Below are 27,950 nucleotides of genomic sequence, written 5' to 3' on the forward strand. Positions count from 1 at the left end.
AACATACGCTACACACTTGCTAGTTGCTAATGCTACGCCAGCAAAATGGCGCATTCAGGGTACTTTCACAGCGTCGGAAACTTCCGTTTTCTTCGATGATAAAGTTTTAAGAGGAAAGTTTTTTTTTTACTTGATCTAACTCTTATTATACTCTCAATGAAACAAACAGCGGACACTGTACAGATTTGTCTTTAATAAGACTGTTGAAATAACTCCACAGGGAGCTTACAACGCGCATCGAAATGTATTTAGACACACGCACACAGACCAGCCCCAAAGCAAATGAGCAAACACTTGAGTCATGCACATTTGTAATTATTTACAACTAACAAAAAAAAAACATCCCTTAGCTTTTAAATAGGAGAATAAATCTGTCTTTTATAGATGTGTGACTTCAATATTGTTGAAGCTGTGCGTTATTATTATTGCGTTTAATCAATCAAATAAACATGTTGACTTGACAAAGTTGCGTCCCTCATTGACTTTACACACAAAATACACGATTTCCCTCCAGTTAAATACGAGCTAACAAAGTGTGTTTGCGCGGCGTGTACGCAGGACGATGCTGTCTGGGAGGAAGATGCACACGAGGTCTTCGCACACAGAGCCTGGCGTGACGCAGCAGCAGACGCCATCCCCCGTTTCACCTTCAAAGGTGGAAAAAGAACAGCTTTTTTTCTTTACAGGTTGTGTGAAAGGGGATGCACGCTGATGGCTGTCTGCAGGGCTCCACTTGCCAAACGCGTGATCACCATTTCACAGCACTTCTGGAAAAAGAAAAAAGAAAGGCAACGTGGAAAAGGTGAAAATGTATCGATTTAAATAACGTTTTAACATTCTCTAATTAGCGTAACTTCATAAGCCGGATTAAGCTGAGAAAAGCGCTCTCGCGTCTCGGCGGCGTCATTGGAAATAGTTCCCGGGTCAAAGCCGTCGTCTCACGTGTCCTTTGCGTTCATTCGAGCGAAAAGGAGATGAGGGAACGTTTTATTGGACAAGTGGACGAGCTAAGTCAGATGCGCAATGAAACAAGATTTGGGGGCGCAGACAGATGGTGGTCTGCTGCCAAACAGGTGAAAAAGATATGGATGAGTGCGCGGGGGGTGGTACGAGGGGGGGGGGGGGGGGGGGGGGGGTCCGACTCAGCGCTTAATTGCTCCAGAGTCCGGTTTCTAAGCTCCTCGCGGATCGAGTCTCCTCATCACTTTTGCCATTTGAGGAATTCCACTCTGTAAGTGTGCCCAATTATATTACAAAAAACAACCCCAAAAAAATCTGTCACCATCCATCACTGTGCAACTAAAGAGCTCCCCCAAAGACATGCGCCTCTTTTAGAATACATATTCTGTTCTCTTAAGGATAGCAAGTGAAAGTTCCCTTGCCAAGTGCTTGTGGTACAACACAGCTCGTTGCATATTTTTTCTTCAAAACTGAACTAATTGTCTTTTTACAATATTACTTTTTTCTTGTAATTTATTTTACAAAAAAAAAAATTCTTCTAGAAAACTGCACACATTTTTTTTTTACATTGCAACTTATTTCCTTGAAGAAAAAATTCTAGAAAAAGAAGCAAGATATTTTTTCTAGAAAGTGGCAAAAATGTTCTTTTTACAATATTGCAACTTATTTTCTTAAACAAAAAAATTCAGAGGATTTTTTTCTCTAGAAAACGGCAGAAATTTCTAGGAAATACCATTTTGCTAGAAAATTATACAAATTTTCTTTTTACAATTTACCCTTTTCTAGAAAATAGCAAAAACATTTATTTATTTTTTTACAATATTGCAACTTTTTTCTTAGGAGAAAAAATCTAGAAAATACCACAAATTTTATTTTTGTGATATTGCAACATTCTTGAAAAAGAAAAATGTTATTACAATGTAGCAACTTTTTCTTGAAAACTATTTTAGAAAATTACCTTTTTCTAGAAAGCTTTTTTTTTTTTCAATATTGAAACTTTTTTCTTGGGTGAAAAAATCTAGAACATACCTTTTTCTAGAAAATTATTTTTTATATTTTATATTATATTGCGATATTGTAACTTGAAAGATAATTTTTTTTTCTTGGAAAGCATTTTTTCTGGGGAATAAAAATACAGTAAAATTGTTATTTTTACAATATTGCAACTTATTTTCTTGAAACAAATCTAGAAAAGACCCTTTTTCTAGAAAACGACACAAATGTTATTTTTACAATATTGCAACTTTGTTAAAAAAAAATTCTTGAAAAACACCTTTTCCCCTGGAATAAAGCACGTCTTTTCTTTTCCCCAATATCGTAACTTCTTGACATTATTATTATTATTATTTTTACATACAAGTACACATTTGAGCATTTTTATGTATTTATTTTTTCATTTCCTGGGGGGAAAATATGGATTTTCTTTTTACAATATTGCAGGGTTTTTTTCATGGGAAAAAAGACTAAGGACAATATTCTTGAAAAATAAAATTTCTTTCTGGAACAAAGTACGAATTTTCTTTTTACAATATTGCAACTTTTTTCTTAAAAAAATAGAGAATGTCCTTGAGAAAATACAATATTGCAACATTTTCTCTCTCCCCCCCCCCCACTTTGAGAGAGTTCAGTATTGTTCATTCCAATATGTCATCAACATTTTCTTGAATTTTTTTTAATTTTCTTGAAAATATATTTTACCGTCCAATAAGAGAAGGAGTGCCGTGTCACACTGTTTGTTGTGATGTCATACCTGCAACGTGCTGCGTCTTCAGCGGCGCCGCTTTCTTCATGAAGGTATCGTCGCCATCGAAGACCAGGATGTCGTCGGTGGCCCCGCCGACCTCGGAGCGTCCCCGCGCGCCGTTGAGGATGATGTCCTCCACGGACAGGCCGTTGTGATCGCGTCTACCCGGCTGGACCCTGTTGAAGTGAGTTGGGCTGTGAGAGAGACGCACGTACATTCAACATCTCTGGAAAATGTTCTGTACATTTTTACAAAGTTTGCTGTAAATTATCATGAGAAATAATACAAATTGGAAACTTTCTATGGAAATTAACTGGGAATCGAAGGTCATTTAATGGATTGGAAAGGTATCATATTCAAGCAAACAAAGAGCAAAAAAAAAAAAAGTGGTCCAACCAGGAAGGCGTTTGACTGTTACCTTTGTCTGCTCTGTCCGTGTTCTGTCTTGTTATCCATGTTGACCTCACATTCTGCAACACAAACATCCGCAAATGTACACTTTTGGTATTTCATATGTTGTACTTCTTTTCATATTCTTGCAAATCGGTGCTCAACTTGGCTACATGCCTTTATTCTCATGAATGTTATGTAAAAAAAAATATTTTCTTGAAATGACATTGCCCAATTTTTTAAAACAGTATGTCTTTTTATTTTTACTACTACTTTTACTTTTAGTGCTTTTCACCCTCCCAAAAAATATCAATATTTGGTCTTTTTGTTTAAAAAAAACAAAAATCTTAAAAATACTTATTTTTCCATTGAGGTATTTCTTATATACCATTCTAAACCAAAGAAGCTTTTCTCACATGACTTTTGGTCAACCATACTTTTGACACATTTTCTAGAAATTCAAGAATTCAGATACAGATTCAACATGTCTGCGATTTCTGATGTGTCCAAATGCGCTACTTTGCGAAACAAACGGATGCTCTCAAGAGGCTTGCCAGTTCTCCTTCACCCTTTGAAAAGCATCTCTTCCGATTGTCATCCATTTAAGGCGCTGCGTGTTTCTTGACCGGCTTCCAAAAACCCTCCAATCGAGACAGAAAGAGCCGCCTTTAACGCATGTGTCTTTATGTTTCAGAAGCGCAGCGTGTTGCATCAAATGAAAAACATTGGCTCGATGCGCCGAACGTAACACGGTGGGAGGCTCTACAAATACCGATTCATTACTTTTACGATGCAAAGCAGCTGTGTAGATACGCTAACGCTGCATTTACATGTGTGCTCCTTTCATTGAAGGTTTCCAAAGTAAATGCGAGGGAGGCCACTCTTCCTGCCCCCCCCCCCCCCCCCATGTCCCCCGTGCACAAATGCGTCCATCCCGTCCAGCAGAGGAGGAGAACTCAATGTGCAGCTGTGCAGGATATGAGAGATGCAATCAAAAAAAGGTGCGCATAAAGCCGGACCGGCAGCCGCGTGTCATGCGAAGCACGCCGACGATGCGTGTTTGCGCTAACGACGGCAGCACGTTGGATGCCGCATATCGTTTTGATTGATGCGCTCAGCAGGGTGTTGAAATCGCTATAATGCAATTTTTCATTCGCACATAACACATTGTTATCACAGTATTCTATTTATTCCCTGAATATTAGGACTTCGACATTCGGGTCATGTGAGGTTTTTTTTAGAAAAATACATCTCATCATTTTGGGAATAATTTTTTCAACATTCTAGGATTTTCTTGTAATTTGACTTTGGCAAGACATTTATTTTTCCTCTTGACTATTGTGATTATATTATTTTTGATTGATTTCAAATGACATTCTTGGAGAATTCGGATTTTGAAAAACTTTTTTTTCTTAATTAATTTCTATATGAAATTAACTTTTTTCTTTGGGAAAAAAACCCGTTTTTTCTTTAAATATTGCATATTTTTTACCCTCAAATAATTGTTTTTCTCAGAATATTCTGACCTTTCATCTAAAATATTCTGGCATTATTGTCGAATTACCTCTATATAGTTTATTACATGACCCCCCCCCCCCCCCCAAAAAAAGAAAAGTTTTCCGAATGTGAACTTTCTCAGAATTTTCTTTTCTTCTCGGTGCAGCCCTAACAAACTTACACACTTTAAAAACTTAAATAGACCATGCTGCACATTTTACGCATCCTTTCATCCCTTCAAATGCTCTCTTAAATTGAATCTTAAATTGCTATTATTATTATTTTAAGAGGGATGAGAATCTTGTGTCATATTGAAATTGAAAATAACACTACTGTGATGTTGCCGACCTTTGTTGCTCTCCAAATCTTTCTCGCTCACTGGATGCGACTCTGGCACGACTGCTTTTGTGACCTTCTGGAGAGAAAAATGAAAATATGTCACGTTTAGATTCATTGCAAATAAGGTCGGCCCCCCCCCCATCCAGACATACCTTGTCACTTGCATCTGATTTGCGCGTCCTCTTCATAATCTCCTCCAGGCGCTGGGAAAAGTCAGAATTCGGATTACATGACACACACACACACAGTTTAGGGAACGGCAAATGTAATTCCAAGTGCGATCCATCCGCTTCATAAAACATCTTTATTGTTATTGTTATGATTATTACAGCATTGGCAGCATGAGCAGTGGCCTGTCAAAGTGAGCGGTCGCCGCTCTGTTTTATTTACAGTGGAAACTCCAAAATCCGACACTCCTGAAGGCACACAATTTGTAATTGGAACAAGATTTTGAGCAAAATAAATCTTTAAAAAAAAAACGTGAAAGGATGAACTTTTTGGTTTTTTTCTTTGGGTTTTTATTTTCCAACCTTGCTAAAATCGATGGATTCACTCATGCCGGTTTAACTTTTTTTTTTAAGGCGACGTCAACGTTTTATAATACTTTCTTCCTATTAAAATGACATATTTTTGTTTTGTTTTTAAATGACATTGTTGTAATAGTATGACTTTTCTTGTATGTAAACATAACTTTTTTTTTTCCCTCACAATATTATTGATGCTTATGCTGTTATTGTTTTACTCATAACGTTGCAGCTTTAAGCATTTTAAGGACATCGTTTCTTTTTTCTTTTCCCATTATTTCAAGTGTGGTGAAATTAGCATAACGCTGATACTGAATATTTATTGTCCCTCTGGCCTCAGACGACCACGCTCCTCTCGGCGGATAGAGTTTATATTTAACTCTCAGTAAAGCAGCTCTATTAAATGACAGCATACCGACAGGCGATCCCGCGTAAGCCTTGAGACATCCTTCGTCTAAATTCCCGGGATTGAGCAGAGCCAATGTTGTCCAGAGAATATGATACGTCCTCTCGAGAAGGAGAGCTTGTTTTCAGCCGATTACCAGCCGGCATACTCGCGTCATGTCAATCAGTGCGTTTGAGATGAGGAAGGCCGCCAACTCCCCGGCAGGGAAACGGTTAACAAAATTGACAGCGGAGAAGGCCGAGCCTACCTTTTTCCTCTCCAGCCTCTCCTGCTCCTCCTTCTGGAAGTGCTTCTCCCTCTCCAGACGCTGCTTCTCCGCCTCCTCGCGAGCTTTCGCCTCGGATTCTTCTTTCTGAGGACAGAATCCAACTTTTTTTTCCCTTTTTTTCTTTCCTTTTTTTCTTTCATTCACCAGACACACAAAAGGAGCGGAGGTTTGAGCCAAATCGGCACGCCGCACGCCGGGTGTGGCCGCACCCTGACGATCGCTCGTCTGACCACAAAGGCGATATTTTGGTTCTGGAAAACAACTTCTTTAACGAGCAATCGTAAGCTGTTTTTATCAAAATGAATATAAATGTAATTCTTGTAAAAGGCCACAAGAGGGCAGCAGTTTTGCAAGCTCAGGAGGGTCCACAGCAGCTTGGATTGACATTTTCTCTTTTATTTTAGTATTTAGCAAAAAGCATTCCTATGGTTTCTCTTTTCAAATAAACATCTGTAAAAAAGATTTATTGTGAAACCTAAATTGAAGACAAGCTGTTCTGTAGTACTGTATTTTAATTTTAGTATTTTAAGTAAGTAATATTTTAACATTCTAGTAAGTATGTAAAATGCTGGAAAAAATATTTTCAACTAAATTAAAATAGAGTGAAACTTTTATTGCTTCAACCTGAGCACAAAACCAGCAAATTGAGAGTTTTACAACAAATAATGCAGTAGAGGAAAAACTAATTCAATAAAAATCTGTGAATTTATGAATGCGTAAATACGAAGCAGTTCACTATAACATAATTTATTGTTTTCACAGTCATGGCCTTCTGAGAAAAAGCCGAACGAATGCCCTTTGTTTGACTTTTGCGGTGTAATTCTCCCGAAATGGTCGCATTTTTGGGGGTGATAAACTGGATTTTCCAGTGCTGGCGCGTACCTGCTTTTGCAGGCGAACGTTCTCCTCCTGCTCGGCCACAGCTCGCTCCCTGGCCTCCTCCTCCTCCCTCAGCCGTTGCTGCTCGTCCCTCCTCTGCTGCTCCTCGGCCATGGCGCGCGCCTCCTCCTCGCGACGACGCCTCGCCTGCTCCTCCTTCGCCAGGCGTTCTTCTCTCAGAATCCTGAAAGTCCAAATACATCCCATGTAAGAGAAGCTTTTAAAATGGAAACTCGCCATGAAAATGAACTCGGCTTGTGAACTTTTCAACTCCGTCTGACCTTTCCTTCTCCTCCTGCTCGCGGCGCTCCTCCTCATCCCTCTCGCGCTGCTCGCGAGCCTGCCGCCGTTTCTCCGCAAGGATGCGGGCCGCCTCCTCGGGGTTGTTGGTGCCTGCCATGGGCTTGGGGGACGGGGAGTGCGCGGAGGGAAGGTCCCTGATGGATGGCTCAGGTGACGGCGAGGCCGAGATGTTGGAAGTAGACGAGTTTCTGATGGCAGGAACCACAGGAGAACCTGGGAGAGACGAAAATGGATGACCAAGAAGTTCACAAATTAATTCAACAAAGTGGGAATGCCTGTGGGTGTTATTTTTGTCCACTTGGAGTCACCGTCCTCTGGTTCTACTGTAGTATCTGTGATAACCTGTCCTGCTACCATAATAGACGTGTCAAAATATAGGACAATCCAGATCTGTCATGGTTAGAGATAGACTGATATGCTTTTCTCAGGGCCGATACCGATTCGCGGTAGTCAGGGAGGCCGATAACCGATATTTGAAGCCGATATACAGCTAACTGTTAGCTCGCGGGCTAACCAATCACCCACACGCTAACCCCAGGGATAACTCACAAATAGCCGCTAAAAAATGGCTATTAGGTTAGCCTGCGAGCTAACCGTTAGCTCACGGGCTAACCTAATAGCCGTTAAATCGCGAGCTAACCGACTAGCTCACGTGCTAATGATTTACCTGAACGCTAACTCGCAAATAGCTGCTAATTTGCGAGCTAACTATTAGCTATTCCAAATAGCCGCTAAAAAAACGGCTATTAGGTTAGCCCGCAAGCTAAAGCGAGCTAATAGCCATTAATTCACAAGCTAGCTAGTTAGCTCGTGGGCTAATAGCCGCTAATTGCTGCTTATTGGCTGTTAGCACTGCACGAGCAACCAATCAGATGGTGCTGTGAGCGGGCCAATGTTGCAGGGAGTCAACAGCCGCTGACTCAGAGTAGCAAAAATAACCGTTTTTTATATATTGTCCATCAAAACAAAAAAAAGAGGCCGATGCCAATGTTCATAAAATGCTGAATATCGGGCCGATTATCAGCCGGGCCGATTATCGGTCTATCCCTAGTCATGGTACCAACGACCAAATTTGGGCTAATAGGTAGTCTAATTTAGATAAGAGCTACTATGACACCTAGTTTTAAATTGAGGACAAAGCTAAACCAAAAAAATATGGAGCCCTCTACTCACGCCGACTGTTGTTCTCGGGGGTGGCCGGCCTGCGGTGTTCTCTGACCCTTTCCAGCTGGACAGGGGAGGAAGTGCGGTGGTCCACCCTGGCGGGGGTCCTCGCCCTCCTGGGCCGTCCTTTAGGGGTCGACGGGCTGCTGCGTGTGGAAGGGGGCTTCGGGGAGGCGGCGGGGCTCGGCGAGGCGGTCCTGCCCTTGGGCGTGGCGGGCGACGACGGCCGCGGCCTTGCGAGCGGACTTGGACTGGACGACGCATGCAATTCATGTTTTAGAGTTTGCAAATATACATACGCAAAACAAACAGCACACAGAGGGGGGGCGGGGGGGGGGGGGGTGCGTTGCCCAGACACAAACGCAGAACTTTTACGACTGTGAGGCAAATATGATAACCAATATGCCACATTAAACAATCTGCTTCTTTTGGAAACTTTCCTCTTTGTAAGTCAAGCTTGTGTCCTGAAGAAAGTCAAAGCAGTGAAACATTACATCATCCATTGAAGTGCATTATACCATTAGGGATGACATCACTCGTTTTGGCCTCAGGCACTGACAGCTCACTCATGTGCTTTGTTTGTCAAGCCAAAGGAAGTGGACCCCCCACCCCGCCCCCCCTCCCAATTGCATCCCATCCTCTCTATCTTGGTTGCCATTTGTTGTGTGGCCTCGGGATGAAAGAAAGCGTTTTTCTATTTTCGCCTCTGCTCTGCACGAACCATGCCGCCTGAATAGTAGCCACACGTGTTCATGATCATACTACAGACGCATGACAGCTCTGCATTATGAATTGGGGAGGCTGTGTTTATTTTTATTTTTGATACAGAGCAGTGATTGCGAAATGCATACACATCAAATTAATGTAATGTCATAATTGTAAAAGTTGTTTTGGGAATATTTTCATTCTTTACTTTCTGCTCAATTTCTTGTATTGGCCTCTGGTGGCACAAAACATTACGTGGAAGTCTGCCTAGCAACAAGTGCCAGAGAAACGCGTGACGCATCCAGAAAAAAATGCAAGCAAGTCTGGAGTTTCTTGATCAAATTTTGTTATCGGTGCTAAAATTAACATAGCAGTTGGGTGATATTTTAGAGTATTTCAAAGTATACATTTCCCAGTACAGTACTAGAGTACTGTAATTTTGCTTATATGCAGCCTAGTTCAGTGTTTGTTTGCCAGTTTTGCCAGAAATGCATTGTACTGCTCTCTCCAAAATGTTTGTAATCAAAACATTTTTTTATCAAGTATATTTTTTATTACATATATACAAATGAGTTTGAAACATATTTTTAGAGAATGTTTTTTTAATTAAATCTTAAAAAATATGTATATATTGTTTCCAATTTACATCTCTTTTTTGACTCAATTTTAACATTTGTTGAAACAATTCTTTTATCATATTTAAAAAATCCGATATTGGGTGCCTTTTGTTTTTTGTTTTTTACCTGAGGTCTGCTCTGTGTCTCATGCTGGGAAGCGATTGCCTCTTCTTGAGGAACTTCTCCTTTGTCAGGGCGTTTTTCTCTTTCTCGTTCTCCCGCTCCTTGTCTCTCTTCTCCTTTTTGGTTCTATCCATCTGATAAGACGAAAGAAGTAAATATACCAGGTGTGCGTCGCGCCTCTGCGCGTCGAACGTGTTACGTACGGGTGTGGAGCTCCGTCTGTGCTGGCGCTGCGTGATGTCGGGCGTGCTGGACGTCACCCTCCAGCGATCGGAGCAGCGGTGGTGGGGCAGGTGGGCGCACAGCGTCAGGGGGCTGGCTGAGGACGAGCGGGGGCACAGCGGGGACTCTGAGGAGGAGACATTTTAGTTACAAACTAGCAAAAAATAAATAAAATGCAATCTTGTTGTGGTCTGAAATGCATAACAGAATTGCTTTGGCGCCACCTGGTGGCATCTTGGTGCTAAGGACGTACAGCATATTTATGATCCAGTTTTCATTTTGGAACCTATTTGCTGAAAAACTCGTTCATTCTCAGTTTTTGATGCCATCTTGGTTTTGTTCTTGATAAGTTTACTTCACTGATGTATTTTTTTTCTTCATCTGTGTATGTCCGGTTTTGCGGCAGTCCTCGAATTTTATGTGATTTGTCGTTACCTGCTTTTTTTTTTTTTTTTAATAACAAATGTGAGTTTAATGACTTCTACCCTTTGTGCCCATTTCAGTCAGTTATTTTTTATTTTTTTTACTTTCACTTAAATTAAAATTTTAAAGAAGTTGAATCGATCCTTTTAGTTTCAGCAGTTTTTAAGTACAGTACTTAAGTAGTGTTTTGCTACCTATGCCAATTCAATATTCAAATTAAACTTTTTGTCTATTATCGTCAATTACAATTACAACAAAATAAGCAGTCACTTTTTTTTTTTTTCAATTGCCAATTGAAGATGCAAAGATCGAACGGGCTGTCCGGCAAGGATAACTTACGTCCGTCTTTTCCGTTGGCGAGCACGCTGGCGGCGCTGCGGCTCCGAGCCAGGAAAGACAAAGTGGGCGTCATCAGGCGGTCCACGATGCTGCTCTCCCATGGACTCAGTGCAACGTTACGGGCTGCAAGTTGAGACAAAAAAAAACAAAAAACGTTTACATCTGCGTCTTAGGGCATTTAACAGGGATGAAAATAATACTTTAAACCTCATTTCAGCTAGCGTCAAATGATTCACTGCAAGGACAACACGGTAAATAAAATAAGAATATCCACTAGAATTGACTGTGAAATAAAACCATGGCAAAGGTGCACCATGTTGGAAAGGAGCCCAACAACTGTCGAGTCGGAAGTTCTTTGAAATGCTCGTCTAGACAGTGAATCATCACTTTTTTGTCACCTTTTATCCTGGACGAGGAACTTTCCCTGCAGTATAACCGAACACAAAAGGCGTGTTCCACTGCAACACGGCCCCGACCGCTTCCTCCTTGGAATACATTATCTTCCGCTCCTCAAAATGCTGACTCGCTCACTCGCTCACTTTGCTTTCCCAGATGACAGGATATTCCCAATTGAAGAAAAGTGAGTCAAAGCAACCCATAATGAAATCACCACAGAATGAAGCAACCACAAGACGACACAACAGCAAATGAGCACAAACGCAAAAATACAATCATGCAAAAAAGCTGCGGACCGGAATCTCCAAACTCAGCTTGGAAATGAAACGAAAAGTGTCAACCATCAAGCAAGGTAGAGGGACTTGGGACTCAAAATCAGGAGGAAGTAACTGAAGAATGAAACGACACTGATGGTTTCCCCGGCGATGGTGGAGTTGTGATGGGCACATTTAGGGGGGACACACGTTGGGGAGTGGGTGGTTGCGCATTCCACTCGTAGTCTTACTTCTGCTGGGGGAGTTCCACAGCGTGGCAGAGGACTTGGAGAGTCGCTTGTTTATGACCGAGTCCACGTGTTTGGGCAGGTTGACGGTGGAGAGAGAGCATCTGCCTGAGAAGCCAAGAGAGCGCCACACACACACACACACACACACATGTTCACACACGTTTGACAAGCAACAAGGGGAAACACCTCCATTTGTCGTGCTTTTACGACAAAGGAGCCAAAAGCAGGCTTCCATGCGCTGAGAGCGCAAAATTCCACCAAAGCTTATTCATATGCCAACAGTGAAAATTAATGAGGGAAGAACATCCAAAGTCAAATATACAACGACTTACAAGTGACCTCATTTATAAGGTTTGACAACACAAAGTAGATAGTGAACGGCTCTTCAAAAAAAAAAAAAAAAAAAAACGTGCTTTCCAATCTAAACAACTATACAACAGTTTGCTAGCTAGCTTAATGCTAAGATATAATGGGAAAAAACTAGGGGTGTGCCCCCCCAAAAAAAAGATTCTCATAAGAATCGCGATTCTCATTTAGTACGATTCAGAATCGATTTTAAATGTCCCAAAATCTATTTTATTTAAATTCTTTTATCTTTGTCTGTGTGTGCCTTTATTTGGAGCGCTGTTAATGTTGTACCCGGTTTGGCCACTGAGGGGCAGTGTGGTTCAATGCGGTCTAATACACTGTTAAATTGTAGCTACAATAGAGAGTAGAAGGAACAAGTCACAATCAAGTTATTCCAATAAAAGTTGTTTTTTTTGCAGTGTGGAGCCGTTCTTTTGAGTGATAAAAGTGCCGCGAGTAGCGCGCTAATTAGCATTAGCGAGTCAGACCGGAGAAGATCATTACAATTCCTTGCATATCTATAGATTGAGGCAAAAGTCATTGTCAATCAAATCATTTTGAATCAAAAATCGTTCTTAATTGACATCGCAGACCCAAAAATCGGAATCGAATTGTGAGACATTCAAAGATTCCCACCCCTCGACTGGCAGTTATACCATAAACAACTTTTAATTGAACATAATCATGAGCAACACATGTCATGCACACAGATTATAGAACAATACCCACAGGCATTAGTTCTTTAACCTCTGCGCAAAACAACTAATATTACTGTTATACATGATATTTTTTAAGGGGGATTGGAACAGATTATTAGCACTTCTGTTCATTTTAATGGGAGATGATGATGGAAAGTGATTTTACATGTTCCAGGCTCAAACTGTGGTCATCACAAAACATTAAACTAACTGTACTGTATAAGCCAAATACTGCTTTAACAATCACTGAAGTGTAAAAAAAAACAGTTACTAAACTTATCACCTTTTCACTAATGAGGTCCGTTTTTTGCAGAGTGATTGTACTGGCCGACGTTAGCCTCATTCAAATAACAACCTGCCTGATGTGATCAAAGCATCTTTTCCCCCAAACTTCCTGCCAGCAATTCCTAAATAACACCCTGAGCTCCAAGCAATTCCAACATTGCACACAAGCGGTGAAAGTGATTGTTGCTAATCCCCCCCCCCGACACACGGCCAAGATGACCAAATTGAACAGTTCAATCGGGCAATATCAATAAGAGTACTGCAGTCATGGCATACTGCAGTGTGATTGGACGTCTGACCATTGTTTTGCTTCAACTTTGAATGCAAATCGTGCAATAAAGCAGCCGACTTGATCAATGCAATTCAATCATACCAAAAAGCACTTGCGTCATCCACTTCCTCATTATTGCACAGATTCTCTTTCCCTCCTCGGATACTTACTCGTACCCTCCTTTTGGTTGGCATTCTGGTTGCCGGCCCAGGACCACCTTTGCTGGCGGATTTCGGCCCACGTTTTCTTGGCGGAACGCTGGATGGCCGCCTCGTAGCGTTCCTGGAGAACAGATGAGAACAGACATACGGTTGTTTTAAACAGCTATTTTCTATTTTTGTTATTTTAAATAACAGCTTTTTTTTGTTAAAGGTGATAAGGAGTATGCAGCAGGCCGCTAAAAAAAATGAATGGGCGTGTGTCTATTTTGAGGGCGTCGGCGTGTGAAGCGAGGGCGACCCGGCTGCCGTCACCTACTTTGTTCTTCTCCTGCTTCTGTTTTTGACGCTCCTCCAGGGCGGCGCGGCGTTTTTCCGCCAGGACGCGTTGTTCCTCCAGCCTCCTGCGACGCTCCTCCAGCTGCTGCTCCCTCAGCTGCCGCGCCCTCTCCTCCTTCTCCAGCCACTGGCTCTTCTTCGCCGCTGAGGTGCGGAGGAAAAAAGGAGGAGAATGGGTGAGAAGGTCGGGAGTGCCGGAGGAATGGGAAGGCCTTCTATGAAAAGTCGTCTTCTTTTTTTTTTTTTTTTTTTTTTTTTTTTTAAAGGGCTTCTTTGGTAAGTTTTCACTTCAGAGAGATGTGAAATCTGTTGAAAGTACTTCAACTTCTGGAAAGGTGGGCGTGATTCCTTGAAAAAATTTGGTTCAAAAGACTCTCACATCTAAAGGTCTTTGTGTTTGGAAAATAGAGCACATTATTTCCTACTTCTCACAGAGGTAATCACATCAAACTACATCGACTTGACGCAGGCTCCGGGCAGCTTCCCTGCTGTGTACACGATGCACTTTTTAGACTACAAAGTAAAACCTCCAAAGCACTTGGATGAAACCAAAACAAACTGGTTGTAGATTTGGGGATCTTGTAATAGAGAAAATGGTCACTAGAGGGGACCAGAGTCCGACCGCCTATTGAGGAACTCTGCTTTAGTGCAAAATTTTAAGTTGAATATTACAGTAGGGAGTGTCGACTTCGTTTTGTCAAATTGTGGATTTGAGCTCCTCAGCGACATGTGTCTATTTTAGGGCCCTTAATGATAGACTAAAAAGAAAAAGTCTTTCCTGACAGTGATCAATGCTGCCAAGTACGATCAGGATTTAGCAAAGTGAAGCCATTAAATAATCATAAGCAGCAGGCGGCTCTTAAATCTCCGCCATGAAGTATTGATGCACTGGCGCGGCTTCTCGGGAGGTAACTTGTGTGCATGTCAACAAAGACCCGACGTGAAAATTGTCGTACTGAAAGTCTTCGTGGACCTCCCCTTTTAAGCGGGTAGTGTAAACACACACAGCTTTGGAATGATCTCTTCTTTTATCCAAGTCTGACTGAAGGTATTAGATTGGTCCCATCTGGCGTTCCCTGGCCTGCCGATCCCCCAATTAGATTGATCTACAAGCTCAGCACAGCTGGATTAGGACACAAGAAGATGCTCCTGAAAGGGGCGGACTTTAAGGAATCGTGGTTCTGCATGGTTAAACTCAATTTTACATACTATACATTTAAAAAAAAAAAAAAAAAAACAACTCCATCCCATCTACTCACATTATTCATCATTTGCTGCTTTTTTTTTTTTATGTTTATATATACAATGGAACAACTGGAAGTGACCCACTTTGGGCTTTCCCATAATAGGCTAAGATTTAATTGGGATAGTTATTTTTGTAACGTCATTTCACAGAAATGAATTTAACAGTGAAGACGCTGAAAGCTCAAGTTGATCTCTGGCTGAATGGAAAGACACACGGATGTTCACGATGAGGAATGCTTCAGCTTCTTTCACGCATCAGAATAACAGAAGACCCAGCATTTATTCGCCTTTCTCTTTTCGACGGGACAGAGCACGGCGGCGAAGCGGGATATTGCGACTGCGTGCATTTTTCACACGGCGAGTCCCGCCGTCCTGCAATCAGCTGATTGCACCCCCCCCCCCCACCTCCCGTTATGGAATTGCCATTTGATGGTGTCCCGTCTGTTTAACAGCCATGATTCTATAATTACTCAGAAGGCGAATTATTGCCAGGTCATGTTCTGTACAAACATTAGCCGCATGGAAAAAAGGTGGGAAAATGGCCATTTTTACAGGCAGCGTGAAATTTTAAGGGATGCATGAATGAAGCAGTTGGAATGCGGGGCAATATGACCAAAGCTAAAAAATAAATAAATAAAAAAATATTTGAGTCAGACTTTGGTTGAATGACTGTTTGTTTGATTGTTGTTAGAAGAAGGTGTATTGAATTGAGTTACATGGGACCAAATGAGCGTGAGGACGAATGATGTCTTAGGACCACCACCACCACCGTGTACACAACGGTTACTTACCTTGTAGCTTGCTGAGCTCTTCTGCAGGGAGGAGGGAAGGTGGGTGAGAGAGAAGACAAGCAGCTGTCAATCATGCAAAGCAGTGCACCGTGTGTGCGGTGTGTGTGGCTACCAAAAGATGCAGGCAAGTGATATAGTGATGGAAAATTGGCTTTTTATTGTATTGTTTACAAATGCTTCGATCTCTGGAGTGTCTGTTTTGATTGTGTTTTAGTGCACAGGTAAGCTCATGCACGAATATGAGCATGCATGTGCGTTTTTGTGTTTTTCACCCCACCACGAGGGGGCGCTCTCATCCCGCATGAAGTTCTTTTTTGCGCCCCTGTTTCCACTTACCGAGATATTTGGCTTTTTCCTCTCGCCTCTCCTTGGCCAGCTGCAGCCTCTCCTCCGACTTCATCGTGTCTGAAGTGCAAAAAACGCGAGAGGGAAACCGTTAACAGATCGAGAGGTGCACTCGTCAGCGCAGGGACGGACAACCTGTGGCGCCCGAGCGATGTCCCGTGGAGGACAAAAAAGCTGAAGTGGCGCTGCCATGATAGACTAGTGATGCTGATTAAATACGATGAAGGCTAATTATCGTCACCGGGGAGGAATGCATGTCTCGCCGCAATATCAGGACTGGCATGTCAGCAGGCAAGGTGAGGCGACCTGCTTATCATCAAAAGAATGGCTGCACAAGAACAATATGAAGTATATGAAGGTTGTGCAGGTTGTGTTTTTTCCCTCTTTTTTAAATTTTTTAAAGCTGCATTTTTTGTCTTTTTTTCTCTTTTCTTTCTTTCTAGTAGGTCATTTTTTTCTTTTTTTTTAACAGTTGAGCTGAAATTTTTTTTACTTTCAATTTTCCCCTAGCTTTATATTTTATTACCAAAAAGTTTTTTTTATAGTTTCCCCATTTGTTTTATTTAAACTGCAAAGGCATTTTTTTAAATTACATAGCACAGTATTTTAATGTATTATTTTTCCTATTTTTTCCCACGAGGTGCTCAAGATTCTAATGCCACTTATCCATTATATTTGAAGACATTGTTGTATAGAGAAGCCTTTAAAATAGAAGCAAAAGCATGTTGAACTTTAAAAAAAAAAGAAGCCTGGCTTCCATCTGTATGCGGGGGTTTGTTATGACAGCAGTGGAACATGTGACAAATATGAAATCACATGACTCTTAATGGGAGAATATGCGAGTCCAGACAGTGGAAGATTGACTGCTGCTTCGTCATCGCTTGTCGCTTATTATTAAAGTCAAGAGTATAATACATTAAATTTTTACATTTACTAAAAACTAAAAATATTTGAAGAAATGACGAACTTCAAAGCTCACGCGCCAGCTTCATTCACGTGCACATTTTTACGAGGTATTCGTTAGCATAATGCCCGCGGGGTATTTCTGCCTTACTGGGAGACCCCCTATCTCATCTCACAGTCCAGATGTTTCACATCAAGCACAAAGCAACATCTGCACCATCTGACTGGAAGAGGTGTCAAGTGTAAACAATGTGCCAGGTAGAGAGAGGGGGGGGGGGAACATCCTGACCCACTTTGGTATTTATAGGACTGTGGAAAGCCCACGTGTTCGCAGTGAGGTGCCAGGAAGGTGCTGCATGTGTATCAGAACATCACCGCTGTGGCAAGTTGTAGTTTTTGGCCTCCGTGCCCGTTTCCACCCTTAAGTTCTTATCCGCCATTTATCCTCAAAAGGGTCGCAGGTGAGCTGGAGCCTATCCCAGTTGGCTTTGAGCGAGCGGCGGGGGGGGGAACCCGGATTGGTTGCCAGCCAATCGCAAGACACTTATATCGTCAAATAATCAGGTCATACTAACGACTGCTGCTGTTTTGGTTAGCAACGGTGTTCATTTAGGCCAATTGGTTACTGCTTAAGTCACCTGCGATCTGAGATAGTTGCAATTACGACCTGTTTTTGTATTCCTGATGGAAAAAGGGAGGTGTCTATTTGTCTTAAGTGGACACTTTTTTGCATTTCCGCGATCAGTTTGTGATATTGCTTACAAGAAAATGGTCTTCTAATTAGAAAACGGAAACACTTTTTTTTGCTGCGTAATTATTTTCGCAGGGAAGATGGAGAGGAACAATAAAATCAGTCAGAGTGCCACTTGAAGCAAATCGCTGCTGTCAGACCACAGAACGAACGAGTAATCAGACCACAAAAACAGTCTCTTTTCCCGCTAATCGCCTGACTATTCACTTGGTCTAATTAAGGGGGTTACAAAGCGCTTTTTCCCTTTAAACTCCCCTGGAGGCCACAAAAGCCCACAATTAACCAACTTCACAGCGCCAGAAAAGGAACCTGAAGGACAAGGAGGTCATTTCTTGTTTTTTTTGGGGGGGGGGGACGAACTCAACTGGTTTATTTCTCAGAAAAGGAAACCCTCGGGGGACTAAAGTGAGAGACCGCTGCAAATGGATTAATGGATAAAAGAAAGAACAGAGCGCAGCGGGAGAAAAGAAGCTTACTTATTTTCAAAAGCCTCAAACGTGGTTCTTCAAGTAAACAAGCGATGTCGGCTAATGGCTGTCGGAGTTAAGTGTATTTCACATTACCGGAGTTTGACACCTGACACGCACGTTTCACGCAATCGTTGCTGTCAACGAGCATTTTTATACATCACACCAGATATTTTCATCTGCAATCGGTGTGTAAAAAAAACATTGTTAATTACTGCCCCCTGTGGGACGACAGTGGGAAGTAGTTTCACTTGACACTTCTGATGTCAAGTTTTGACAGTAGGGAAGCACCAATAACGATATCAGTATCTGATATCAGCACTGATATCACGTCATACCAGATTGGTTGGCACAAAAAGGGATACTTCTTTGTGATCTGTTTTATATATTAGTGCTTTTCATACGAATATTTACTGGAATTACGACTTTACTCCTGCGTTACTGTCGCTTCATGGTACGCTATCTATGCCATGCTACAACTTCGGTACAAATCTGGTTCGCATTGGTACGAACAGAACGCCGCCGTATGCCAAAGACCCGCCTTTATACTTTGTTTCCGTTTGTTGCGTTATCTCAGTGTAAAAGGCTGTGAGCAATCTTCAAGATGTCTTCTCCGTATTGGATTTGGCCGCAGGTCTGAAAGCAAATGCGGCCTCTCAGACTCTCAAGAGAGCTGAGCTTACTCTGGCAAAGTGCAAACCTAATAGCACGCCATTATCAAAGTTTGAGTCGAGTCCATTATGAGTCTGATCGAACCGAGCGAACCCTTGGCGTGTTTTACCTCTTTTAGGCTGCGGCGCAGGTGATGCCGGTGAGCCGGGTGTCCGTGGGATCGGGTCAGCTTTGGTCTGGGCGGTCAGTTTCTTGGCCGGCGACGCCATTCTGTCGGCGGGTTTATTGGGACTGCTCTCCCCTTCTGGATCGGGCCTCGTTATCTTCCTGTTCAGTGCTTCGCGTGGCGCTGATCCAAAACAGAACATCGCAGAGAGAGAACAAGGGGTAAATGACAAGGGAGACGGTAACGCTGCGAGAGATCTCGACCAGTCGATCCTCATTCCATTCACCGCCGACCTGCAAGTGACGTCACCCCCCCCCCCCCCGCGCCGCCGCGCCAGGTCGTGAGGAATGCTCGGCTTTCTTTGGGGATGCTTCACCGCGATGCTGCACTAATCTCCCCAGGAGTCGCTGGTATCATCAGAATTGAACAAAACAATAACTCGGCTGCATTGTCAGAGGTGGTGACTCACACTTGGCAGGCTGCTTGAACTCGAATGTCCAACTTCAACATCAGTTTGGCTGGGATCTGACAACCCGAACAAAGGCCCTCATGGGAGGGACGCTTGGCTTTGTCCGGCCCGCACTGTACGCCTTGTGTTCAGCTCGGGAAACCCGGTTTGGGTAAACACTGCGGCAACAGTCTGTAAATCATTGCGAGCGTTTTTTTGGCTGAAAAAACGGCACCGACGGTAGGAGGCTGTCACAGAGGGAGTCGCGGTGAATCGCAGGGGGAGATTTACGACACCGTCGCTGCGCTATTCAACAACTCAGCAACCAATGGCGAGCAAGACGACTGCTGCGCCGCTCCATCGGCGGCCTCTGTGCCGACTGCACGCATTTGCATTGCGCTCTCCTCCAATGAAGCTACGGGAACAGGTTTAAAGTCCAAATTGAGGTCTCGTGACTGGTTTTATGCAATTTTGAGGTCAGATTTACACTTCCGTTCCAATTCAGTCTTGTGGCCCCCTTTTTCCATCCATCCGTTTTTGACCTTTTGGACGAAAGGCGGGGCTACAACCTCGACTTGACCTCAGCAAATCGCAGGATGCCCCTTTTTGAAGTCAATATTTTAAATCTGAGCCTGAAAACAAACAACAAATTCAGCCAACGGCACGTTTAACACCGCCGAATCCTTTCCAAACTCAGGGTCTGCAATGCGTAATCTCGTTCGCTTCCAGATGATTAGAGGCGTTGCGCGAGATAGCGGGCCTGAAGAAAAAGCTTGTCTGAGCTCATCGAGGCGCATGCAAAAGCGACGTCATTGCTCACAAGATGACCCCCCCGCTGCCCGACCAGGACGAACGAGGCCGAGCTATCAGGCACCGTTGAGCTTCCCCCCGTGAAAGAGTTCAACCGCGAGAGGCGAGACGATGTGAGGCTTCCCCTCTCTGCCAAAGCGTGACACTATTAAGTAAGCATTCCTCAGACAAGAGACAAGCCTTTGTTGTGGTCTCTGCTTGGCGACCGAGTGCAGCCAAAACACCGCAGCGGCAAGAAAACTGCGAGGGGATGGGAGTGAATAATGTATGGCGTTCTTATTGTCAGTTTGAATGCAGGTTTGTTTTTCATTTATCTTCCAGACAAGAACGACTTCTTTGATGCAAAAAGGGATAACTTTTCAACCCCCCCCCCCCCCCTTCAGGGTTCGAATCAAGTGTGACAGTGATGAAGAGAACGTTACATACCGCTGCTACGGAGGAGGTCGAGGCGACAACTACCAATGAAGCCCAAAGCTCTCAGGGAGGGGGGAAAGAGGGGAACGGGAAGCTGGGGGGGGGGGGGGGCGGGACGGACTGCTGCTGTTTGGCAAGGAGACTGAAACGAGGGCTGATTTATGCAGTCTGTGCCACCAGAAGAGCAGAATGTACGATTCACAAGTAAAAGTTCCAAGCACAGCAATACCGAAAATACGAAACAGGGGGGGGGGGGGGGGGGTCTGTCTACCCGCCACCATTAGTTTTATCTGCAATTACATAACGATGAGAACTCACATTTGATGAAACTGATGGAAAATGCATACAACCTTGCCATGGATTTTAATGAGGACAAGTGGAAAAATTGTGTCAAAACACAAACAATTGGGCGGTAGACGAGTATCCAGGACATTAAACCGTTTGGGACAATCTTGTGCGCGGGTACTTTGAAGTGCACACTGACACACGCATATTTGCTCAGGTGTCGTAAACAGGATGATGAAGTCAACAACCCGTGAACTGTTTCTGTCCTGCTGTCGCACGCCTTCCTTACACCGCAGATGCACTGCACTCAAGCGGGGTGGGGGGGGAACCAGCAACCATTTACATTCGAGAGCCACCGGCCTTCTCGTCACTTTCATCTTATTCATCCAAAAGCATCCAAGGTGCTGTCGAAATGGGGAGGGGTGGGGGGTGCTGGGGGGGGGGGACTTTGTGCCAACTGCTTGACAGCCACGGGGCCCTAAATGGGTCGCAGAAGGTTCAGGAATCCTCAGCATGCATCGTGTGAGTTCACTGGTCCCCTCGAGCTGAAGGTAGCGCACAATAGGACAACGCCTCAAGCACTCTGAAGCCGCAGCCATTCGGAAAGGGGCGAAACAGAAAGGAGGCCCCAGCAGGGGCGCGTGGACGCTTGCAACGCATGCATGCGTGAGCACAGTGCGGCATGGCGGCGCACCGGCAGGTTGACAATCAGCAGGTATCGAGCATAAAACCATCAAGGGACCATCTCGGCGTGTCAGATGGGTTTGAGTTTACTGGAACCGCTCGCATAGTCACACTTGACTAAGGCTAGTTGAATAACTCAAATAACACTGGCCAACAAATTGTCATTAATTTTTTTGGGCCAACATTTGTATCTTTCAATATCATTTATTTACCTACCTTTTATGTGAATCTCTGTCTTTGGTGTTATTTACACTAGCATTGCTTTGTTTTGTTAATTGTTTTATTCATTTTTTTCCTTTCGGACACATTATTACAGGTTCCATCGATCACATCACATCATTTGCAACATTGACATCCAAAAGAAGCGCTGCAGAAGCCGTGGCTTATTAGTAACCCGTCCCCATTGATTCTTACTAAACGCATCGGTCATATACATTGATTATGATAGTCATTGATTCATATCGTTATCCATCAATCCCAGACTTATGTCTGCACACTCCTCGCTCAGTTCGTCTTCGATGTCCGTCTTTGTATGACACGATAAAAGTACTAAACAAATGATGTTGGATTGATTGTACTGGATAATCGTAGTAGGGGTGTGAATTGCCTCGTACCTGGCGATTCGATCCGTATCGCGATTCTTGGGTCACGATTCGATTAGATACCGATTAATCATGATACAAATCTATCTATAATAAGTCGATTATTGCGAATTTTTTAAAAATAACTTTGAAAATACTCATCAGTAGTGATAGACAAATGAAACTTCATGAAACACTTGTGATATTGTTTGACTCCTCTAGATGGCACTCTTGGTTTAAATGGGCCAGCTAGCTAGCTAGCTAAACAGCTAACCAGACAGACAGACAGACAAATGAAGCTTCATGAAGCACCTGTGATATTTGGTTTTACTCCTCTTGATGGCACACTTGGTTTAAAAGCTAACCTCAAGTAGGATGTTTTGTTGAATATTTCCATCAAAAATTGATGTTTAAAAATCGATTTGGCCGCATATTGAATTGATACGAGAATTGTGCACGGTATATCGCGATATATCGGCGAAACGATTTTTTTTTAACACCCCTAATCGGTAGAAATGTAGAATACAAACTATTCACAAGTGTGTATTACACCTTCCTTTACATTTGAACGCCCTAAAAGTGCTCAAATTTTGAGTTCAACCACAATATTTTGAAAACCCCCCACAAAATGTACTTTCTGAGTGAATGGAGTACATTACAGTGTGTGTGGTGACATCGGGGGAGGGCGGAAGGCCTCGTTAAGACTGGAACAAATTCTAATGCTGCCACAGTGAAAGCGATTTTGCCCAAATCCAATTTCACGGCATATTGTTTCACCCGGGTCGGCTATAAATACCCGCTGCTTTGTATAGCGCTCTCCCGGCAACAGAAAATTCATAACGAGCACAGAAACATGCACATTAATGATGAAGTAACGGGAAGATACAAAACACTGGCAGTGTATTTTCAAGCAAGAAATTAAAAATGTATCACCACTGGACGAGACATGGCATATTCATGAATCCAAGAGCTAAAATAAGCACCTTCAGCAAGATTCTGGATTACGAAAGAAGAATACATAATAGTTATAATAAAATAAGACTGTGCAAATAGAACATTCTAATGAAAAGTGCAAATGAGGTAAGAGGGTGTCGACCGAATAACCACAACAAGTTGGAAAACACAAGATCCACATCTCATTTGAGATGAAACCGCCAGCACTAATAAACTACCTCACCCCCCCCCCACCCCTTGCCCCTATTTTGTCCACTTTGCTGCCCCCATAAGAGGATGACGTAAGGGGTGCAAAGGGGCCCAGACACATAGGAAGCGCAGTGCAAACAAGCCAGCATTGACTTCGCGCCAGCCCGTTTGTTTAAAGGTCCAGAGGAGCTGAGCGTTCAATACGCGCTGACCCCGTGCGACATAAACGACCGTAATTCAGGAGTTGAATTGAACACAAACAAACCACCTTCAACGTGACACTCCACAATAGTATTAGCTATTAGCTAGCATACGAGCCGAAAATAACACTGATGTGGCATCAAAATGGGGAAAATAAAACGGATGAACGGATACATTTTATTGGATGGTGATGTTTGTAGTCAGTTGGGCTCTTGAACAAACAAATGAAAAGTATGTTTTGGGGGTGATCAGTCTTTTAGTCAGTTAAGCACGTTATGATATTCCTTTAAATGTTAATCGTGTAGTTGAACCGCGAATATGCATATCCACTGTCTGTATCTCCGAATGATGTGGGTTTAGAGCTGAAAGGTGACCCCAATTTTTTTTCCCTCAAGATTTCATTTAAAAACAAAAAGCTCACAAAATGTGGAGATGCATGCTTTTCGGCAGACAGTAACGTTTAGTTTTAATTGTCAGCTGAGTTAGGTATCATTGTGTTTCCTAAAACCGGCATTTGAAAATGAATCATCATGTCACTGTTTGCTGAAAAGCACGCATCACTAAATAGTGCGACGTTTGAGCTAAAACATAAAAAATAAAAAATAAATGTTTATTCAGCGAAAGACAAAAAGATCACAAAGTTTGGAGATTGGACAGCGTTTTTTAGTTTGACTGGTCAGTGTAAAAGGTTTCATGGCGTCTTCTAAAAATTTAACTATCTTTTCATTTGAATTCATCTTAACCTAATGTCGCTTTTTGGTAAAAAGCTTGTATCTCCAAATGTTGTGGTTCCGGCTGAAACAAAACGTTTTTTTGTGATAAAGTATTTCTAATCCAAACATTGTAGCGCGACGATAAATTGAGTTAGCATTGAGACAATCCGTAAAAAACAACAACAACAACAAGACGTTTTTCATCAGAAGAGCGTTGGAGTGGAATGCAGCGCTGTCATTTCATTCCTGTATGGTTGTTTACTCAAACATTACCTTGGGCAAAAATCTCATGCGATCTTGCATCGCTTCAACGCATAATTAACCCCGACAGCTATAATTATGTGGATTTTTGTCTAACCACGTGGAAGGCTGGCAAACGCGGCGGCTATCATTTGATGACATGACGCCGCTGCACGTGGCGGCGTTATTAAGTAACCTTCCTTCCCAGCAAAGTGCCGAGCAGGCTCACGTGACGGTTGATGATGACATACGGCAGGACGGCAATGTATACAAAGTGGGAGGCGTGCCCTTCAGCCAAACAGGAAGTGTTCTAATAATAGACACAAGGTCTGGTGACAGAAGAGCACTCGGCCGCCACGTTTGGGGATATTTTCAGACGCGGTGCAAAGAACACGCTTCAAAGTCCAGATGTCCTGTCCGGGAAAAGAGAGAGGGGCAGTGACTGGCGATAATTTGCTGGCAGAATGTCACAGAGATGAAGCAGATGCCTTTGAACACAAGGCGCCTGCGTATCATGGGCCTGTTAGTGAGACATAAGGATAGCGTGATGCATTGGCGTGAGCAGCTGTGCAGCATCCTGCGAGGCATTCAAGAATGCTGGGAAGTCGGAAATATTTTGCTTGAAGCATATCTGACCATCAACAATCTTGACTAAAGTCATTTCTATTTCAGCCTTGGTAGTATTGTGATATATTTACTGCGATCCCACAAATATTTGTTGTTAGCGATATAAAAACATTTTTTTCCCGTGGACTGCTATGAAAACTATACCCCCCCCCCAACTCATTTTTATCAGTGTCATGTCAGTAATAACACATTTAATGGACTGTAGATTAGGGATGCTCAAAGTGTGAGCTCCCTCTAGTGGTGCACAAAAGTAGCACTGCCCAAATACTGTTCAGTTGTATTTAACTTAAATTCAATACATTTGCATTGAATCTTAATTTTATTTGGTGTATGCACATTGTACAGTGCTATAATATTGTTCAAGGTGTGCACAATGATAGACTGGCTTATTAAATGTATTTTTCAATGGTGATTGTAATTAGAGGGTTCAGTAACTTTTTAGGTGGAAGTTGGTGTGTGAGAAGTTTGCATCTTATTTGTGAACAAAAAATGATTGCTAGACTGCCCTGCAAGGCAAGCAGGACCAAAGGAAGTAAGCAGCTGACGTAGTTCAACATGACTCAGATAATAACTATCTCTCAAAACTCACAGTAGGCAAACATGAACTATGAATGTATTGATCAGCTCTTCTCGGTTTGGATTTTGCATGCAGACAGGATGTTAGCGCAGTCTTAGAGGTGATGGAATCCTTTCCATTTAGCAAATTATTATAAGGCAGCTTTGCAGAACACTCAAGGAATCTGTCTACAGATTTGAGTGGCATGGCACTAAATCTCAGGTTTTACCCTTTAACTCATTCACTGCCATTGACGGCTATTGACGTCAAAAATTCATTTGAACTATGTCTGAGTTTAACATTTTTTCCCACTTTTGTTAACAACAGTATGAAAACCCAGGATTTTTTTTTATTGTACATTTAGAACAGATATAAAATTTGTGATTAATTGTCAGTTAACTAGTGAAGTTATGCGATTAATTATGATTTAAAAAAATAATAATCGCCTGACCCCCCAAATGTTTTAATAATCTTTTCTTTAAAAAAAATATATATTTTTTTTTAAAAAATGACTAAAAAAAAAAAAGAAGAAAAGATTATTAAAAATTAGGGGCGTCAGGCGATTAAAATTTTTCATAATTAATCGCATGACTTTACTATTTAACTCACGATATCTGTTCTAAATGTAAAAATCCCCCCCCCCCCCAGGTTTTCATACTCAACAACAACAACTTAAAAGTGGAAAAAAATGTGAAACTAATAGAAATAGTTCTAATGACGTTTTGACATCTATAGCCGTCAATGGCAGTGAATGAGTTAAAGTGTGTCTCATGTATTCCCTTTAGCATTTCATAATTTCTTCCGGAAAAAAAGGTGCAAGGAATGAAATGCTTGGGGGAGGAGTTGATTTATTTGATCATCTCTGATGGAGGATATAACCCACTTATAATTTCCACCTTTTTGATATTCATTTTTCATGCCACCCACATGAAGAACTGGCAAAGAGCAGTCATACCCACTTTTTTTGCTGAGTAGAACTAAACCGATTGTCCTCATAACACCAGGGTGGAGTTGGATTCTCCTGCCGCTTGATCGGATGCCAAAACATGCCGACCTAACCCAACTTTGGACCCCCTCTACTTCCCAGCAGGAAGCAAGTTTTCTTGTTGTCATTGGGTCTCATTGTGAGTCCAGCTCCCCTTTTAAATATTCCGGACACAGGCAACGTGTCAATCCACAATGCTCAGGCACGCATAAACATGAGATCATCCTGCAAGATAGCAGGCATGGTTAGTTCATTTTTGTGTGGAATAAGGAGGCACTTGAGGGGGTTATATGTTTGCATTTGCACAAATTAAGATTGAAATGAGTTACTTGAGGGTTGATAACCTGGATTTGATGCGAGGGTGGTTTTTTTACAGTGCAGTTCCAATCCCGGTTAGCAAATGTTTTGGGGAAATGTCCTGGAGTGGCTCAGCATTTAGGATGCATCATTAGTTGGTGAACATAATAAGGAGGAGGGGGATGGGACCGACAGATTACCTCATAGTGCAAATGGTGTTTTGGAGAGGCTGATATAAGAAATCTTTTCTTTTTTTTCGTAAACAACACCCAGTCTCAATGATTCCTCACCTGCTTTTCAAGTGTAACAACCAGGTAAGACAAGTGTTCCAATACAATGCGGTACTCCGCCGACATTTCTTCTTATTTAAAGCAGATACCCCACTACTCCGTAAGTACAAAAAAAAAATAACCGTACGACTTACATGTCTCTGCTGCTACATTATTTCGCTCCATTTCGGCGGCGGTCACGACACCCTCGCTGTCTGTCGTCGCGTTCATCCAAGCACCGGCTCCTTGTTGCCCGGCAGCCCGCTCATCCCTCACGCAGGACGGGGGGAACTTGGGAGTCGCTTGAGGGAAGTGTCTCGGAGCTTCTCACGCCCAGCGAGAATTGGACGATAAGACAAATAAACCCAGGCTGGGGGTATGTGCAGACACCGGTGGGTGTGGATAAATGTTTTTTAAAAATGTTTTGTCGGCGTCAAAATGGAGGAAAAGGAGAGGAACGTCCTCGCTGTTCCGCTGGCTTGCAGCTGATGCTGAGCTCCCGCCGACTGACCCT

General features: G+C 42.7%; 1 protein-coding gene and 1 long non-coding RNA gene across 8 annotated transcripts in view; one reads left to right on the plus strand and one right to left on the minus strand.

Moving 5' to 3' along the window:
• Positions 1-1,069, plus strand: part of LOC147172734 (uncharacterized) — a 52,343-nt gene extending 51,274 nt beyond the window's left edge. Inside the window, exon 4 of the long non-coding RNA XR_015095308.1 lies at positions 559-1,069. This is a non-coding gene — a long non-coding RNA (uncharacterized LOC147172734). The remainder of the gene's footprint in view (positions 1-558) is intronic.
• On the minus strand, positions 174-27,942 carry map7d1a (MAP7 domain containing 1a). Of its 7 annotated transcripts, none has more exons than XM_086077529.1 (19): positions 27,592-27,942; positions 19,187-19,366; positions 16,276-16,344; positions 15,940-15,960; positions 13,884-14,047; positions 13,577-13,688; positions 11,805-11,909; positions 10,904-11,026; positions 10,123-10,268; positions 9,923-10,053; positions 8,484-8,725; positions 7,289-7,523; positions 7,011-7,191; positions 6,108-6,212; positions 5,083-5,133; positions 4,940-5,003; positions 3,123-3,174; positions 2,711-2,880; positions 174-767 (listed from the first exon to the last, which is right to left on the minus strand). In XM_086077529.1, the coding sequence occupies exons 1-19, from the start codon at positions 27,665-27,667 to the stop codon at positions 757-759; spliced, it is 2,238 nt and encodes a 745-aa protein (XP_085933655.1). In that variant the 5' UTR covers positions 27,668-27,942; the 3' UTR covers positions 174-756. The 7 variants fall into 7 exon arrangements, with proteins under 7 accessions (XP_085933655.1, XP_085933652.1, XP_085933653.1 ...); XM_086077526.1 differs by having other exon boundaries at positions 2,711-2,898; XM_086077527.1 differs by having other exon boundaries at positions 4,940-5,006.
• Between the last annotated feature and the right edge of the window lie 8 nt (positions 27,943-27,950).

Source organism: Leptonotus elevatus, chromosome 6 (assembly GCF_054856555.1).
Source record: "Leptonotus elevatus isolate MCC_2025b chromosome 6, RoL_Lele_1.0, whole genome shotgun sequence".
Classification (NCBI taxonomy): domain Eukaryota; kingdom Metazoa; phylum Chordata; class Actinopteri; order Syngnathiformes; family Syngnathidae; genus Leptonotus; species Leptonotus elevatus.

Bases quoted from the DNA above. Each gene is read 5' to 3' on its own strand.
- map7d1a (XM_086077525.1), bottom strand. From the start codon at position 27,667: ATGAACGCGACGACAGACAGCGAGGGTGTCGTGACCGCCGCCGAAATG. The intron at 8,726-9,922 runs GTAAAAAACAAA...TGCGTCGTCCAG, and splicing joins AGACACAGAGCAGACCTCAG to TCCAAGTCCGCTCGCAAGGC. The intron at 5,134-6,107 runs GTAGGCTCGGCC...GACTTTTCCCAG, and splicing joins AGAGGCTGGAGAGGAAAAAG to CGCCTGGAGGAGATTATGAA.